This window comes from Sparus aurata, chromosome 2, assembly GCF_900880675.1.
Source record: "Sparus aurata chromosome 2, fSpaAur1.1, whole genome shotgun sequence".
In the NCBI taxonomy this organism is placed as follows: Eukaryota; Metazoa; Chordata; class Actinopteri; order Spariformes; family Sparidae; genus Sparus; species Sparus aurata.
Window position 1 is genome coordinate 12426850 of NC_044188.1, and position 18638 is coordinate 12445487.

The following is an 18638-nucleotide window of genomic DNA, read 5'->3' on the forward strand; positions in this document are numbered from 1 at the left end:
CAGAAGAGTAGACACAGTCATATATTCAACCAATAGAATAATTAACATAAGTGAGCAGAAGGTCTCCTTCGAATAGGTTATGGGAGTGCCAGCTACAAAGTTTCTTATGTTTCTTTTTCTCATTTGGGGCAAACCTGGTTTAACTGCTGCTCTGGATAACTGTGTTTTCTTGGGGGAAGAGGAGGAAAACAGTCTGTACGAAGATGGAGATGTAGTTATCGGGGGCTTATTCCCTCTACACTACAGCCCTGTGTCTTCTCTTCCAACATACAAAACTAAACCAACTCCTAATACGTATAAATAGTAAGTGACTATTTAAGTATGAAGGTAATTGGCTTTTCTGGAGCACAGCAGATTACATTTTATTGGATTTGCATTAATGGTGTGGTAGTATTGTTACATATTTGTGTTGTGAGAATGATTCTGAATTTCACTTCTGCACAGTTTCAATTCTCGAGCTTTGCGCTGGATGCAGACAATGACTTTTGCAATCAAAGAGATCAACCAGCGCAGTGACCTCTTGCCACAGCTCAAGCTGGGTTTCCACATCCTTGACAGTTCTGATGACATACCTGTGTCTCTGAGAGCATCTTTGCTGTTGGTGAATGGCCAGCCAGAGAGAGGCTACAGAGCTGAAATCATGAACAGAGACAAAGGTCAACAAAGAAACACTGGTTCTGATTTAGGCTGTGCTGCCATACAAAGGACTGTGTCCTCAGTAATCATAGGTGGTGCTGCCTCTGGAGTGTCTATGGCTCTGCTAAGAAGCCTGGGTTCTTTCCATATACCCCTGGTGAGACTAATTGACTATATGAGCAGTTTCATTATGAAAATAAATACAGTAAATGTGTGACCATTTGAGATCAGTCGTAACCAGTTTCTTCATGTTAATGAGGAGCCATAGCGTTGCAAATCATTGCTTTCCTGAGAAAATGTGTTTCTCCAAATGTTAAAAGATCAGTTTGAGCTTTCATTTCCTCTTTAATTTTTAGATGATAAAATGGTCTCAATCCATCGATAAACACTTGATAAATCACATCCATTGATTTATTTGAAAAATTCAGAATCAGCTAAATTTGTACAGGGATAAAATAATTGCTTTCTCTGGACTTTGAACTTTACAGTGCATTGTCTGTAAATGCACCACTGTTAAGCTTATGGTATAAAAGAGAGCAAAATTATGTTTTCAGGTTTTTATCAAACTTTTCAAATGCGGTTTGTGGAAAATCAGCTAAATCACCTTACGACTACCTTCAATACTTAGTGTGGGTAAAATTCTGCACCACTGAATGCTTGAAAAGGGGTATTGTTCTGTGAAATATGATGCTTGTTCAACAGCCTTTTCAGTGAGCCAAATGGTGCAGAAGGTTAACTATTGTTTGCTGTAATAACAGGTGAGCTATTTTGCATCCTGCAGCTGTCTGAGTAGCCAAAAGGACTTCCCCACATTCATGCGCACAATGCCAAGTGACACCTTCCAGGTCAGAGCCCTGGCCCGTCTGGTTAGTTATTTTGGCTGGACCTGGGTAGGAGTCATCGGTCTGGAATCTGATTATGCCCGCTTCGCCATCCAGCTCTTTCTGCAAGAGTCAGAGCAATATGGTGTGTGTGCTGCCTACACACACTTCTACCCTGTAGTCCTGACTCAGCAGGCTCTAGATGAGCTACTGGATGTTATTCAGGTACCGGTCAACATCAGTTTTTTGTAAATGCAGGAGGTAGACGTAATGACACCGTCAAAAAGTTGTTAAATGAAAGTGTTGATTAATTCAAGCATATCTGTGTATTTGTGTTTTCCATAAGTTTCAGAAAAATCCTAAAAATCATAGTTTATTGTTTTCTTTAATTGAAAGTATAAATTCTTTATTTACAAAAAAGTACATTCAAGTTTGATAATGCATGTCACTAAAAATCAATTATTGGTTAAGGAACCTCCTCTGCTGCTTAAGCTTTGATTGATGGTCCTTGTATTAAAGGAGAACTTCGGTCGATTTAAACATGCAGCTTAATTGCTCAAGCTACCCTTGACTTGCCAGTACCGAAGACGCGAACACATTTGGTCCAACCATTACAGAGCTCCGTGAACGGAGATTTAGCATAGACAGCTAACAGCATGGGGTCAGAACTTTACACTGTGTTTTAAGCATCTTAACATGCTCCACATCTCACACCAAAAGTTATGCAACATCAGCAGACACCTTACAACACAGCACTGTAGCGTGTATGACTCAAAATGAATAAAAAAAGTAGTTAAAACAGTGTTTTTGTGCAAGCAGCTACATACTGGTTTGTTGACATCCGTATCTTCCGGTAGCTAGACCAAACTAGTCAATCCGTCGAGCATGCGCTCAACAGGCTTAACAGGCTATTGTAAGGCTCATGGCTCATGACAGGCTGTAACATGGACATGTACATTATGAACAGAAACACGAAAATGCTGGAATACGTTTCCGTCTCCGCCAGTGAGGGAGTAAGTGCACGCTCGACGGATTGACTAGTTTGGTCCAGCTACCGGAAGGCACGGATGTCAACAAACCGATATGTAGCTGCTTGCACAAACACACTGTTGTAACTACTTTTTTATTCATTTTGAGTCATACACGCTACAGTGCTGTGTTGTAAGGTGCCTGCTGATGTTGCATAACTTTTGGTGTGAGATGTGGAGCATGTTAAAGGAGAACTTCGGTCGATTTAAACATGCAGCTTCATTGCTCAAGCTACCCTTGACTTGCCAGTACCGAAGACGCAAACACATTTGGTCAAACCATTACAGAGCTCCGTGAACGCAGATTTAGCATTGAACGCTAACAGCATGGGGTCAGAACTTTACACTGTGTTTTAAGCATCTTAACATGCTCCACATCTCACACCAAAAGTTATGCAACATCAGCAGACACCTTAGCACACAGCACTGTAGCGTGTATGACTCAAAATGAATAAAAAACTAGTTAAAACAGTGTGTTTGTGCAAGGAGCTACTTACCTATTTGTTGACATCCGTGTCTTCCGGTAGCTAGACCAAACTAGTCAATCCGTCGAGCATGCGCTTACTCCCTCACTGGCGGAGACGGAAACGTATTCCAGCATTTTCGTGTTTCTGTTCATAATGTACATGTCCATGTTACAGCCTGTCATGAGCCATGAGCCTTACAATAGCCTGTTAAGCCTGTTAAGTGCACACTCGGTGGATATACTAGTTTGGTCTAGCTACTGGAAGACGCGGATGTCAACAAACAGGTAAGTAGCTGCTTGCACAAACACACTGTTTTAACTACTTTTTTATTCATTGTGAGTCATAAACGCTACAGTGCTGTGTTGTAAGGTGTCTGCTGATGTTGCATACCTTTTGGTGTGAGATGTGGAGCACGTTAAGATGCTTAAAACACAGTGTAAAGTTCTGACCCCATGCTGTTAGCGTTCAATGCTAAGTCTCCATTCACGGAGCTCTGTAATGGCTGGACCAAATGTTTTCGCGTCTTCGGTACTGGCAAGTCAAGGGTAGCTTGAGCAATGAAGCTGCATGTTTAAATCGACCGAAGTTCTCCTTTAAGATGCTTAAAACACAGTGTAAAATTCTGAACCCATGCTGATAGCTGTAAACGCTAAATCTCCGTTCACGGAGCTCTGTAATGGTTGGACCAAATGTGTTCGCGTCATTGGTACTGGCAATTCAAGGGTAGCTTGAGCAATGAAGCTGCATGTTTAAATCGACCGAAGTTCTCCTTTAAAATAATAAATAAAAAAAAACTTGTCTATCACCAATAAGACTCCATTTGAAGTGTGTCAGCCTGATTAATTGGACTGCATTATTCTGTAATGTGTTGTACTTATTTAAATAATTTGCATTTATTTATATTTGCAAGCCCTTCCTTTTTATGAAAATTTCACCACTGCAGTATTTTAAAGTGCTATGATCAATATGATTAGAAGTAGAGGAGCCCCAACACGCCGTCTCTTTCATAAAACAGTATTTATTTAAATACATATTGACTATATGTACATTTTCACTCTTTAGATGGCGTCCTCAAAGGTCATCATTAACTTTTGTAGTGATTCAGAGATGAAGGGTATTTTGAGGGAAATCCGACGTCGGAACATAACCGGTCTGCAGTGGATCGCCAGTGAAGCTTGGGCCACTGCGAAATCACTCTGGGACAAGTTTGGAGATCTCCTGACAGGAACACTTGGATTTGCCATCCGGAGAGCTGATGTGATTCCAGGGCTGAAACAACACCTGACTAGTCTCAGGCCATCCGATATTCATGAATCAGCTTTCTTGGCAGAATACTGGGAAGAGTTGTTAAACTGTCGACTGAATGGGTCAGTGAATAGCCACTCTCATGGGGGTGACAACTACCAAGACAGATTGCCATGTAAAGGGACAGAGGACTTAAATGATGTTTACTCGCCGTATTCTGATGTGACACAGCTAAGAGTGTCCTATAATGTCTACAAGGCTGTGTATCTGGTTGCTCATGCCTTGCAAGATATGAGTAACTGCATAGTTGGCCTGGGACCTTTTCTTAATGGCACCTGCGCAGACCCAAAGAAATTTGAACCTTGGCAGGTGAGACTAATTGTATGTTAAATGTTGTTTTTAAGAAAACCAATATATTGAGAAAGAAGTAAACCATATTTTGCTCCCTCCCTCAGCTAATCTATTACATGAAGCATGCTAATTTCTCAGCACTGGGGGCGAAAGTCAGCTTTGACCAAAACGGTGACCCGATTGCATATTATGATCTCTTGAACTGGCAAAGGAGGCCTGATAGGTCACTGCATTTGGTAAAAGTTGGTTTCTATGACGCCTCTTTGCCTGCTGGACACAGCCTGGTCATAAATGGCTCAGTGATTCAGTGGCCTGATGGGAAGCAGGTGTGTTTACTTTAAACAGGCTTGAGACCATGCTTACCTCTTAGACTATTAAGTAGACCACTAGTATGTTATCAATGGTGTTACATATTGATAAAAGCATTTCCATGTGCATTTCCTCAGTTTTAGTTTTAACAAAGCTCTTATATATCAGACCAAATTTGTTTTACACACTTTACTCCTTTCATCTGGATCTGAAAGAGTCCGTAGACAGTACTCTTGTATAACAAAGTGGATAAACTGGTGAATATCAATCTAAGTCAGTGTCTTTCTGAGTGGCTGAGTCTTTCCTCTCAGGGTTTCCGGTCTGTATGCAGTGAAAGCTGTCCTCCAGGTTCCCGCATCGGAAGGAGAAAAGGAGAACCAATCTGCTGTTTTGATTGTGTCCCCTGTGCAGAGGGAGAGGTCAGCAATAAGACTGGTGTGTTATGTCTTGTCTTGTATCAGACTTTCACCTATTTTATCCAAATATACACAGACAAGTGAAGTGATTAACATTCATCAGTTTGTTACAATGCAGTGTCCTGTAGTGAAACCTATTGTCCTGGCATTCATGTGAATGCCACCTTCCACATACATCATTGCAGGCAAAGTTCAACCAGTCACGGTAACTTCACTCACAGTGGCAATGCACCCTGACACGCCACAAAAACTGATAAGGAATGGCCCCAGGAAAACATGTCAAAGATCTTAAGGCATCAAACTGCTCTTCATAATCCCCAGTTCCCAATCCAATTGAACATCCGAAGGACATGCCGGAGCCAGTCTGATCCATGGCGGCCTCAGCTCATAACCCACTGGACACTGGTGCCAGACACTACAGGACACTCCCGGAGGTCCTGCTTCCTTGTGTCAATGGCTCAGAGACAAGTTTAATCCACAGTGGGGCCTCCACTGATTGGTTTTGTTCAGGTAAATGCCACAGATGCTTGATCTGACCATGAGGGGGTGGACCTGGTCTGCACCAGTGTTTGGGTGGGTGCTGCATGTCAAAAGAATCCACATGAATGCCAAGACTCAAGTTTTCCTAGCAGAATATTGCATTGTTACAAGATGATCAAGGCTATTCACATCACCTGACAGTCGTTTTAATGTTGTGGCTGATTGATTAATGTATATTGAACTGATTGAATCTACACTTGGCTTCTCTAAACACTCTTGTCTGCCCATCTTCAGATTCTTTAGAGTGCCTACGCTGCTCAGAGGACTCATGGCCCAATGAAGACAGAGAACTCTGCATCCCAAAGACTATTGAGTTTCTGTCTTACAATGACTTAATGGGTATTGTGCTATGTGTTGTATCAATTTTTGGGGCTTGTATGTCCCTCTCCATCCTTGCCATATTCTTTACATGCAAAGACACACCACTTGTTCGGGCCAACAACATGGAATTGAGCTTCCTCCTCTTGGTGTTTCTTGCTGTATGTTTTCTTGTCGGCCTGTTGTTCATTGGCGAGCCTTCAGACTGGCTTTGTCGCATTAGGTACCCAGCATTTGGAATTAGTTTTGCCCTCTGCATCTCATGCCTCCTAGCCAAGACAGCAGTTGTGCTAATGGCGTTTAAGTCCACACTGCCAGGAAGTAATGCCATGAAGTGGTTTGGACCCAACCAGCAGAGAGCCAGCGCACTTTTAGGAACGTCTGTTCAGGTAGAACACTTTCTGTAGGTTTTTTCAATGGTGTCAATATAAAATGAAAATTCTGACTTTTTTTTCCACTCAGGTAATAATCTCTCTCATCTGGCTGTTCACCAGTCCGCCTCATGCCACCAATAACATACATTACCACAGTGCTACCATCATCATTGAGTGTGTTCCTGGTTCAGAGGTTGGCTTCTGGTGTGTTCTTGGATACATCGGGATCCTGGCCTGCATGTGCTTCCTAATGGCTTTTTTGGCACGGAAGCTGCCAGATAATTTTAATGAGGCAAAGTTTATCACCTTCAGCATGCTGATATTCTTTGCAGTGTGGATTACTTTTATCCCAGTTTATGTGAGCTCAGCTGGGAAATACACAGTGGCTGTCCATATTTTTGCTATTTTAGCCTCAGCTTTTGGTCTCCTCTTTTGCATTTTTGCCCCAAAGTGCTATATCATAATTCTGAAACCTGAAAAAAACAGCAAGAAAAACATGATGAAAAGATGAAAACGAGTCAGTAAAGAATGTATTTATACGTAAAAGGAAGTCATTTAAAATATATTAATGTTGTCATCTTAAAGAATCATCATGGAAATACAATAAAGCAAACAAATGAATAATTTCAATTGGTCATTCCATACCAACTCACGTAGGCCCTCCCAGTTCATCTTGTGTTTTTTTCTTTAAAAGGAATCGTATATAGAAAAGATGGGAAGCAAAGGGATGCCTCACCGTATAACAGGAAGAGTGGGACAGGATCTGCAAACAGCAATGACAAGCTCCCCCTCCTGGAGAGAATTCAGTCTGAAGAATGTGACTTGTTCTCCAGCACTCAGTGCAAAAGACTAACTATTCAAATCAGACTGCCTGCTAGAGGTACTGTGGAAACACATTAGCAAATCACTATCATATTTTTGGGGGCTGTCCCTCAATGGCTCCATTTTGGAAAGACGTCCACGGGGTCCTGGAGGCTGTTTTTAAAAAGAAAATGTACTTTAGACTTTAAAATTGTATATCTCGGTGATCTGAACTGTCTAGACTACAAAAAGCAGGATAAGTACCTGTTAAGAGTTAGTGGGATGCAAAAAGGCCTTTACCATAAAATGGCTTAAGAAGGACAAACCAACAATAAACGAATGGATTGACATTATTTATAATATATACGTGATGCAGAGGATCACATTTAAACTGAGACACCAAGTTGATATCTTTGAAGAAAATTGGCTCACTTATGGGTCAAGTATAAGACCGGATTTTGTATAATTGGTCCAAGGTCATACCCTCTAAATTTAAAAGGATTTTCCCCTTTCCCAAGAGCAGAATTATTGTGTTTTTTAGTTTAGATATATGTGCCTATGCAACAACAAAGATGTAGTATACAGAGATGCATGTTTTACAAGTAGGAGTGGGTATGGTGTGTCTATATGTGAATATGTATCTATACACGAATACTATGGGTAAACTGACTGAGCCGTCGAGATAGGTAGGGGTGTGGTTACATGTGTCTATGTATGTATATTATATTTATGTTGATTCTGCTGTCTTATTTAACACTCAGATTCTCCCCATGTTAGGGTAATTGAATTAATGATACATTGCAACATTGTTTAGCTGTACTTCAAATACTTTTGAAGGTATACATTTGGACCCTTCAAGCCATTGCTGGGGCAATAGAGACTCAGACAACCAAAGTCACAATCTTGCTCCTCCAGCGTCTGACCTTGACTATATCTCATACGAGAAATGGACTGGCACCATGATAGACCAAACTCTATATACTCCTTTTAATTACAACATGACTTAAGCTATGCCTGAACCCAAAATATATCCTACCCGCTACTGAATACTCTGTGTGCTTACCTAATATGGCTACTGTTTGTTATGTTTTAAATAGTCACCGACCCAGCCTTTCAGAACTGGCATGACATTACACTGTTTTACTACATGTACTGTTGAGCCTGTTCTCCTCAACCCAGCTTCATTAAATATTTCAACATAAGGCAGTGCATCTCCTAAATCTCCCTTTTCACCTGGGTTGATCAGATGAATGAAAACAGATATGTGCTGTGTTGACTTCAAGGTTTTATATCTTTGTTTAATAGCCTGGTCTTCATTGGGTCTAGGAGACTTACAAGTTGTAGCTTGAAAAGGCTTGAGTTTATGCGTACTAGACAATGTAATTTTGTTTACTGTGGAAAAAATGATCTTGATCTTAGTATCACATCAAACTTCTATTGATTAAATGCACACCTTAAATAGTTCTGGTTATATTGCAATCCATTTTGCACTGTTAAAGATAATAGAGAAAAACAATGTAAATGTTCACATATGAACCAAAACAATCAGCTTATTATATCAAACAGTAAAAATGGTAATTTGATTGGAAAATGTTAGGGAAATTCTCTATAGTCTCTTTTTTATATGTTATGCTTGCATTTAAAACTTAACAAATGTGTAGGGTGAAAACTTGTTTCTGTGGGCCTCCTGCATGTTTTCTGTCAATTGAAAAGTATATGTTGCAGGACATATATAGTATAAGGCTGTGAAAACTAACCTAAATGAGAACTCAGTTAAGGAGTTCAACCTCAAGAGTGTTTGTGTGACCTCTTCTATGGATATGTGTTCTCACAATGGTATGTCAGAACACAGGGACAGTTCACAACGAATTAGCTGTAGCAGAGATTGCTCTAAGCTAATTTACATCTGCAGTTCCTGTTAAGAAAACCAGAGTATAAAAAATACTACAAGACAATACATAATACTATACAACAACATCAGCAACCCCAACAACATCGATGGGTACGCGTGATGAGTACATGAGTGGGTCAAAATAAATTATTTCATTAATTATTCTCAAATCAGGTCCTTGTGACAACTTACTTTACCAGACATCCAAAAATGTATTATTGAACTATATACTGTATATATTCAATATACAGTATATGTGTATGTGTGTGAATGTGTTTTAGTACAGTATATTTACTCTAACCCATGAAGGTGTTATTTTTGGTGATGTCACAACTATTGTATCTGGGCGGTCCCCTCAGCTTTATCTATGCGAACTACAGTAGAAAAATCCACTGCGACCTGAAAATCAGTAATCTTTGTATGTGACCAGAAGGGTAGACACAGTCATATGTTCAAACATTAGAATTATTAACATAAGTGAGCAGAAGGTCTCCTTCGAATAGGTTATGGGAGTGCCAGCTGCAAAGTTTCTTATGTTTCTTTTTCTCATTTGGGGCAAACCTGGTTTAACTGCTGCTCTGGATAACTGTGTTTTCTTGGGGGAAGAAGAGGAGGAAAACAGTCTGTACGAAGATGGAGATATAGTACTCGGGGGCTTATTCCCTCTACACTACAGCCCTGTGTCTTCTCTTCCAACATACAAAACTAAACCAACTCCTAATACGTATAAATAGTAAGTGACTATTTAAGTATGATAGTAATTGCCTTGTGTCGAGCACAGCAGATTAGGTTTTCTTGAATTTGCATTTATGATATTGTAATATTGTTAGATATTTGTGTTGTGAGAATGATTCTGAATTTCACTTCTGTACAGTTTCAATTCTCGAACTTTACGCTGGATGCAGACAATGACTTTTGCAATCAAAGAGATCAACCAGTGCAGTGACATCTTGCCACAGCTCAAGCTGGGTTTCCACATCCTTGACAGTTCTGCTTACATTCCTGAGGCTCTGAGAGCATCTTTGCTATTGGTGAATGGCCAGCCAGACAGAGGCTACAGAACGGAAATCTTGAACCGAGACAAAGGTCAAAAAAGAAACACTGGTTCTAATTTAGGCTGTGCTGCCATACAAAGGACTGTGTCCTCAGTAATCATAGGGGGTGCTGCCTCTGGAGTGTCTATGGCTCTGCTAAGAAGCCTGGGTTCTTTCCATATCCCAATGGTGAGACTGGCTGACTGTAGGAGCAGTTTTGTTGTGAAAATGTAAACAGTAAATGTGTTTTTGCCATTTCAGATCAGTCGTAAAAAGTGTCCTCATGTTAATGAGGAGCCATACAGTTGCAAACCATTGCTATCCTGTAAAAAAAGTGTTTCTCCAAATCTCTTTTCATTTTTCATTTTCAGATGAAGACATATAATAAATAAAGATAGAGAGATACAGTCAGTTTACTTTGAGCTATAGAGTGCATTGTTTATAAATGTGCCACTCTTAAGCTTACAGTATAAAGTATAATGTATATCATGTTTTCGTGTCTTTATAAAACTTTTTAAATGTGCATTGTTGAAAATCACCTAAATCCCCTTAGGACTACCTTAAATTCTGCACCACCGAATGCTTCAAAGGTGGTATTGTTCTTTGGAATTTGATGCTTGTTCAACAGCCTTTTTCAGTGAGCCAAATGGTGCAGAAGGTTAACTATTGTTTGCTATAATAACAGGTGAGCTATTTTGCATCCTGCAGCTGTCTGAGCAACCAAAAGGACTTTCCCACATTCATGCGCACAATGCCAAGTGACGCCTTCCAGGTCAGAGCCCTGGCCCGTCTGGTTAGTTATTTTGGCTGGACCTGGGTGGGAGTCATTGGTCTGGAATCTGATTATGCTCACTTTGCCATCCAACTCTTTCTGCAAGAATCAGAGCAATATGGTGTGTGTGCTGCCTACACACACTTCTACCCTGTAGTCCTGAATCAGCAGGCTCTAGATGAGCTACTGGATATTATTCAGGTACCAATCGGTCAACATCAGTTTTTCATGAATGCAGGAGGTAGACGTAATGACATGAACACCATCAGTAAATTGTTCAGGAAAAGTGTTGATTAAGTTCAAGGTCATCTGAGGGTGTTTGTGTATTTCATAAGTATTGGAAAATAATCATATTGGTGACCAGAATCCTAATAATCATAGTTTGTTGTTCTTTTTATTGAACATTAAAAAAACTTTATTTACAAAAAAGTACATTAAAGTTTGATAATGCATGTCACTTAAATTAAGTTCTTGTTAAAGGAACATCATCCGCTGCTTTAAGTTTTATTGATGGTCTTATATTGAATAGATATACTTAAAAAAACTCGTCCTATCACCAATGAGACCTTTAGCCTATCTGAAGCGTGTCAGGCTGATTAATTAGACTGCAATACTATATCATGTGTTGTGCTTATTTAATTCATCTGCATTTTTTTAATTTGCAAACCCTTTCCTTTTTATGGACCTATACCACTGCAGTATTTTATAGTGTGATGATCAGTATGATTAGAAGTAGAGCAGCCCAAACACACAATCTCTTTCATAAAACAGTTTGAAATCAATCAAATATTGACTATATGTAAATTTTCACTCTTTAGATGGCATCCTCAAAAGTCATCATTAACTTTTGTAGTGATTCAGAGATGAAGGGTATTCTTACAGAGATCAGACGACGGAACATAAGTGGTCTGCAGTGGATCGCCAGTGAAGCTTGGGCGTCTGCCAAATTACTCGGGGAAAAGTTTGGAGATCTCCTGACAGGAACACTTGGATTTGCCATCCGGAGAGCTGATGTGATTCCAGGGCTGAAACAACACCTCACTAGACTCAGACCATCTTATATTCATGAATCACCTTTCTTGGCAGAATACTGGGAAGAACTGTTTAACTGTCGACTGAACGGGTCAGTGAATAGCCACTCGCATGGGGCCGACAACTACCAAGACAGATTGCCATGTAAAGGGACAGAGGACTTAAATGATGTTTACTCGCCGTATGCTGATGTGACACAGCTAAGAGTGTCCTATAATGTCTACAAGGCTGTGTATCTAGTTGCACATGCCTTGCAAGATATGAGTAACTGCATAGTTGGCCTTGGACCTTTTCTTAATGGCACCTGCGCAGACCCAAAGAAATATGAACCTTGGCAGGTGAGACTAATTGTATGTTAAATGTTGTTTTTAAGAAAAACAATATATTGAGAAAGAAGTAAACCATATTTTGCTCCCTCCCTCAGCTAATCTATTACATGAAGCATGCTAATTTCTCAGCACTGGGGGCGAAAGTCAGCTTTGACCAAAACGGTGACCCAATTGCATATTATGATCTCTTGAACTGGCAAAGGAGGCCTGATGGGTCGCTGCATTTGGTAAAAGTTGGCTTCTATGACGCTTCTTTGCCTGCTGGACGCAGCCTGGTCATAAATGACTCAGTGATTCAGTGGCCTGATGGGAAGCAGGTGTGTTTACTGTTAACAGGCTTGAGACCATGCTTACCTCTTAGACTATTAAGTAGACCACTAGAATGTTGTTATCAGTGGTGTTACATATTGATAAAAGTGTTTCATTTGTACTTCCTTACAATTCTATTAATTATTCATCATAGTTCACAGAATTGTGATCAGTTTTAGTTTCAACAAAGCTCTTATAGGTCAGACTAAATATGTTTTACATACTTTACCCGTTTCATCTGGATCTTAAAGAGTCCGTAGAGACTATTATTGCATAACAGAGCGGACATGCTTGTGAATATCAACTGAAGTCAGTGTCTTTCTGAATGTCTGAATCTTTCCTCACAGAGTTTCCGGTCTGTATGCAGTGAAAGCTGTCCTCCAGGTTCCCGGATCGCAAGGAGAAAAGGGGAACCGATCTGCTGTTTTGATTGTGTCCCCTGTGCAGAGGGTGAAGTCAGCAATAAGACTGGTGTGTTATGGCTTTTTTTTTTATCAGACTTTCACCTAATATACACAGATCAGCCACAACATTAACACCCCGGCCAGGTGAAGTGATTAACCTTCATCATTTTGTTATTTGCAGCATTGTGTAGTGAAACCTATTGTCCTGGTATTCATGTGAATGCCACTTGCCACAAACATCATTGCTAGCAAAGTTTAACCCGTCATGGCATCTTCAGTCCCCAGTGGCAATACACCCTGACACACCACACAAATTGATAAGGAATGGCCCCAGGAACATGTCAAAGAGCTTAAGGCATCAACCTGCACTTTATAATCCCCAGATCCCGAACAATTGAACATTCATAGGTCATGCCAGAACAATTCTGATCCATGGCGGCCCGGCCTCATAACCCACTGAACTAAAAGGATCCACTGCTACACAATGATACACTGGCGCCAGACAATACAGGACACTCACAGAGGTTCTGCCTTTTTGCATGAAAGGTTCAGAGACAAGTCTAATCCATGGTCTTGTTCAGATAAATGCCACAGATGCTTGATCGGATTATCATTTGGTAAAATTTAAAAACTGGTTGATGTTTTGAGCACTTTGTCTTATTCCTCAGGCCATTTGTTGGCAGTTTTTTGGTGTTGCAATGCATATTGTCTTACTGGTTGGCCGCTCCCATCAAGGGGTACGATTACCATTAGGGGCTGGACCTGGTATGCACCTGTGTTTGGGTTGGTGCTGCATATCAACAGAATTCACATGAAAGCCAGGTCTCAAGTTTTCCTAGTAGAAGACTGTAATGTTATAAGATAATCAAGGATATTCACATCACCTGACAGTCGTTTTAATGTTGTGGCTGATCGGTTGGTGTATATTGAACTGATTGTATCTAAACGTGGCTTCTCAAAACACTCGTCTCCCCATCTTCAGATTCTTTAGAGTGCCTACGCTGCTCAGAGGACACATGGCCCAATGATGACAAAGAACTCTGCATCCCAAAGACTATTGAGTTTCTGTCTTACCATGACTTAATGGGTATTGTGCTATGTGTTGTATCCATTTTTGGGGCTTGTATGTCCCTCTCCATCCTCGCCATATTCTTTGCATGCAAAGACACACCACTTGTTCGGGCCAACAACATGGAATTGAGCTTCCTCCTCTTGGTGTTTCTTGCTGTATGTTTTCTTGTCGGCCTGTTGTTCATTGGAGAGCCTTCAGACTGGCTTTGTCGCATTAGGTACCCAGCATTTGGAATTAGTTTTGCCCTCTGCATCTCATGCCTCCTAGCCAAGACAGCAGTTGTCCTAGTGGCCTTTAAGTCCACACTGCCAGGAAGTAATGCCATGAAGTGGTTTGGACCCAACCAGCAGAGAGCCAGCACACTTTTAGGAACGTCTGTTCAGGTAGAAACACTTTCTGTAGGTTTTTTCAACGGTGTCAATTGCAAATGAAAATGGTGCCTTTTGTTTTCACTCAGGTAATAATCTCTCTCATCTGGCTGCTCACCAGTCCGCCTCATGCCAACAACAACACAAATTACCACAGTGCTACCATCATCATTGAGTGTGTTACTGGTTCAGAGGTTGGCTTCTGGTGTGTTCTTGGATACATCGGGATCCTGGCCTGTATGTGCTTCCTGATGGCTTTTTTGGCTCGGAGGCTGCCAGATAATTTTAATGAGGCAAAGTTTATCACCTTCAGCATGCTGATATTTTTTGCAGTGTGGATTACTTTTATACCAGTTTATGTGAGTTCAGCTGGGAAATACACAGTGGCTGTCCATATTTTTGCTATTCTAGCCTCAGCTTTTGGTCTCCTCTTTTGCATTTTTGCCCCAAAGTGCTATATCATAATTCTGAAACCTGAAATAAACTGCAAAAAAAACATAATGAAAAGATGAAAATGAGAACATATTACATCTGTCAATGAAGAATTGATTTGTATGTAAAAGGAAGTAATTTAAATCAAATATATTAATGTTGTCATATTTAAAAATCATCATGGAAAAGCAAACAGATAAATAAATAAATAAATAAATGACATGGGTCATTCCATAACAACTCACACAGGCCTTCCCAGTTCATCTTTTGTTTTTCCTTAAAAAAGAATCACACAAGCAATGTTTTTTAAATAAATTATAAATTGCAAAATGGTATAGCTGTACTTCAAATACTTTCATTTTTATTTTACTTTTGAGTTATAAATATGAATCCTTTGAGCTATCGCCTGGGTAAAAAATTACCAGACAACCAAGGTCACATTCTGGTTCATCCAGCGTCTGACCTTGACTATATCTCACACAAGAGATGGACTGGCACCACGATAGACCAAACTCCATATACTCCCATTAATTACAACATGACAGCAAGTACACAGAGTATTCACTAGCGGGTAGTATATATTTTGGGTTCGGGCAGAGCCTAATGTGGCTACTGTTTGTTATATTTAAATAGTCACTGAGCCTTTTAGAACTGACATGACATTACACTGTTTTACTACATGTACTGTTGGGCCTGTTTCCTCAATCCAGCTTCATTAAATACTTCAACATAAGGCATTACCTCTTGTTACGCCCCTGATCTAGGGGAATCAGAGACATAACATGATATGCTGCTCCCCATTCTTCCCACTCCCAAGAAGGCCAGTGTGTCAGGAACTTTTAAATTAAAGGTAGCATTTTATTTGTCTTCAGAGGGAGAGAAGGCCAAAACAACAAACAAAATCTGCTAACTCCCTACCTTCCCTATACAAATCCAAAATATTAACAAAAAGACAAAAGCTTACTTAACTCCTAAACAATGAAAACAGGAGAAAAGGTTAAAGAAAAGGCATCTCCCTCCTACTAGGCTACACAGTTTACTAAACATACAAAGTTTACAATGTGACAATTTACACCATCTTTCACAAAACACAACAAAATCCTTATCAGGCTAGACACTGGTCCCAGTTGGATGTGGGTGAATGGTTGGAGAGAGGGAGAGTGCAGTCAGCCAGTGATTTAAAAAAGGCTCCTCTCCTGCCTCTGGCCAATCCGGCAGCAGCAATCAGGCGGGCTCCAGCCAATCAGCATGTCCAACCTGCTATCAATCATCTGAAACACACTCAAAGCAGACTGCTCACACACTTGGAGGAGGAGGAACAGGGCAGCATCACATCTCGACACACACCCACACACACACACAACAATAATGACCTAGGGTCATAACACCTCCCCACCTGAAAATCAAACATTCATCCCCTAATGAATGTTTGATTCACTAAACACGTGACAGAGCATCAGCCAAAATGTTGTCCAGCCCCTTTTTATAACGGATCTCAATGTTAAAATCCTGCACTAATAACGACCAGCGCATCAAACGCTGATTACTGTTCTGCATCTGTGTCAAAAACACTAACGGGTTGTGGTCAGAGAACACGACAGTCGGCATCGAGCTGGACCCGAGGTACACTTCAAAGTGCTGAAGCGCCAAGAGAAGGGCTAAGGCCTCTTTCTCAATTGTGCTATAATGTAGCTGATGTTTTTTGAATTTCTTCGAGAAATAACCAACTGGGTGTTCAACGCCACACTCATCCTCCTGCAGGAGCACCGCGCCCGCACCGAGAGCGCTTGCGTCTACCTCCAGCTTAAAGGGACGCGCAAAGTTTGGAGCGGCCAGCACCGGAGCGCTGCAGAGGAGAGCTTTGGCTGCCTCGAATGCCGCTTGACATTTCTCTGACCACTGAAACGGAATTTTGGGGCTTGCCAAGCTCGTGAGCGGAGCTACTACCTCAGAGAAATTTTTACAGAAGGCCCTGTAGTACCCCGCCATCCCCAGAAATCGACGGAGCTCACGACGCATTTTTGGAGCAGGAAAATCAACAATAGCTTGGACTTTTACTCTCACTGGGCAAACCTGACCTTGCCCCACCTGTTTGCCCAGGTATGTGACGACGGCCTTTCCAAATTCACATTTCGACAGATTAAGGGTTAAGGAGGCGGCACATAACCGTTTGAAAATCGTCCGAAGTGTTAATATGTGTTTAGTCCATGTAGATGAGTATGCCACAACATCATCCAAATAAACTTCACAGTCACCTACACCACACAGGACAGTACTCATCAGCCGTTGGAAGGTGGCAGGTGCATTTCTCAGCCCAAACGGCATGACGGTGTACTGTAAAAAGTGATCGGGCGTGACGAAGGCGCTAATTTCAGACGCCCGGCGAGTTAGTGGGACCTGCCAGTACCCTTTTAGGAGGTCTAATTTTGTCACGTATTTGGCAGATCCGACACGATCAATAAGGTCATCCATCAGCGGTAACGGGAAGGAGTCGGGTTTCGTTATGGCGTTAACCTTACGGTAGTCATTACAAAACCGTTGGGTCTGGTCAGATTTCGGTACCAGTATTGAAGGTGAGCTCCAAGGGCTACTGCTTGGGATGGCGAATCCATGATCAAGAAGGTACTGTACTTCTTTCTGCATCATGGCACGTTTATTGGGATGGACACGATAAGCGCGCTGCTTGATGGGCTTGTGATTTTCCACCTCAATATCATGTTTGATTACATTAGTTTGGGTTGGAATGTCACCAAAAAGTTTTGGGAAGTCTTGGATGAGACGACAAATATCGGACTGGGCGGAGTCAGACAGATGATCGAGGTAAACATCTAAATTACTCATAATCTCAGAATTTCGGAGGCGCGCACAGGGGACAGAGTTATGTCTGTCATTCAGCCCATCGTCCATGGAGTTATATGGGGGCTGTATGACAGACATCGAGACAATAGGCACGACAACGGGCGCGACAACAGGCGGCAGGTCGGCACAATCCTCACGACCAACATACTTTTTTAGCATGTTGATGTGGCATACGCGAGTTTTCTTTCTACGGTCAGGTGTTCGAATGACATAATCTGTCTCACTGAGTTGCCGATCAACCAAGTACGGTCCTGAAAATTTGGCTTGCAGAGCAGAACCAACGACGGGCAGCAAAACCAATACACGGTCACCTGACTGAAAGGCCCGTGCAACAGATTTTTTATCGTAACGCACTTTCATTTTGCTTTGCGCGGCTGAGAGCGAGGCATGGGACAAATCACACGCATGGTGCAATCGCTCTCGAAACGAACTAACATAGTCCAGAACGTTTTCTCTGGAGCCGGATTTCTCCGAGAGCCACTTCTCCCGGAGCAGACGTAATGGACCGCGCACAGTGTGCCCAAAAACTAGGTCGGCCGGACTAAAACCAAGGGATTCTTGTATCGTTTCCCTCACTGCAAAGAGTAGTAGTGGTAACCCCTCATCCCACTCTCGGTTTGTCTCAGTGCAGAATTTTCGAAGCAGACTTTTGAGTGTCTGGTGAAATCTCTCCAACGCACCTTGGCTCTCTGGGTGGTAAGCACTGGAGGTACGGTGCTTAACATTTAACTCAGCCATGACCTGAGCAAAGATTTTGGACATAAAGTTTGAGCCCTGGTCGCTTTGGATACGTTTGGGAAGGCCGAATGTGGAAAAAAACTTGACTAGTG

General features: G+C 41.4%; 2 protein-coding genes across 2 annotated transcripts; both read left to right on the forward strand.

The window, feature by feature from the left end:
• The first annotated feature begins 79 nt into the window (after positions 1 to 79).
• Positions 80 to 7016, forward strand: LOC115571978 (extracellular calcium-sensing receptor-like). Its single transcript, XM_030401699.1, has 8 exons — positions 80 to 303; positions 445 to 793; positions 1395 to 1682; positions 4015 to 4566; positions 4653 to 4874; positions 5169 to 5292; positions 6048 to 6520; positions 6594 to 7016. The coding sequence occupies exons 1-8, from the start codon at positions 80 to 82 to the stop codon at positions 7014 to 7016; spliced, it is 2655 nt and encodes an 884-aa protein (XP_030257559.1).
• A 2687-nt stretch (positions 7017 to 9703) lies between these two features.
• Positions 9704 to 15029, forward strand: LOC115571986 (extracellular calcium-sensing receptor-like). Its single transcript, XM_030401709.1, has 8 exons — positions 9704 to 9930; positions 10072 to 10420; positions 10917 to 11204; positions 11822 to 12373; positions 12460 to 12681; positions 13021 to 13144; positions 14060 to 14532; positions 14607 to 15029. Exons 1-8 carry the CDS (start codon positions 9704 to 9706, stop codon positions 15027 to 15029), a joined length of 2658 nt encoding a protein of 885 aa, XP_030257569.1.
• The last annotated feature ends 3609 nt before the right edge of the window (positions 15030 to 18638 follow it).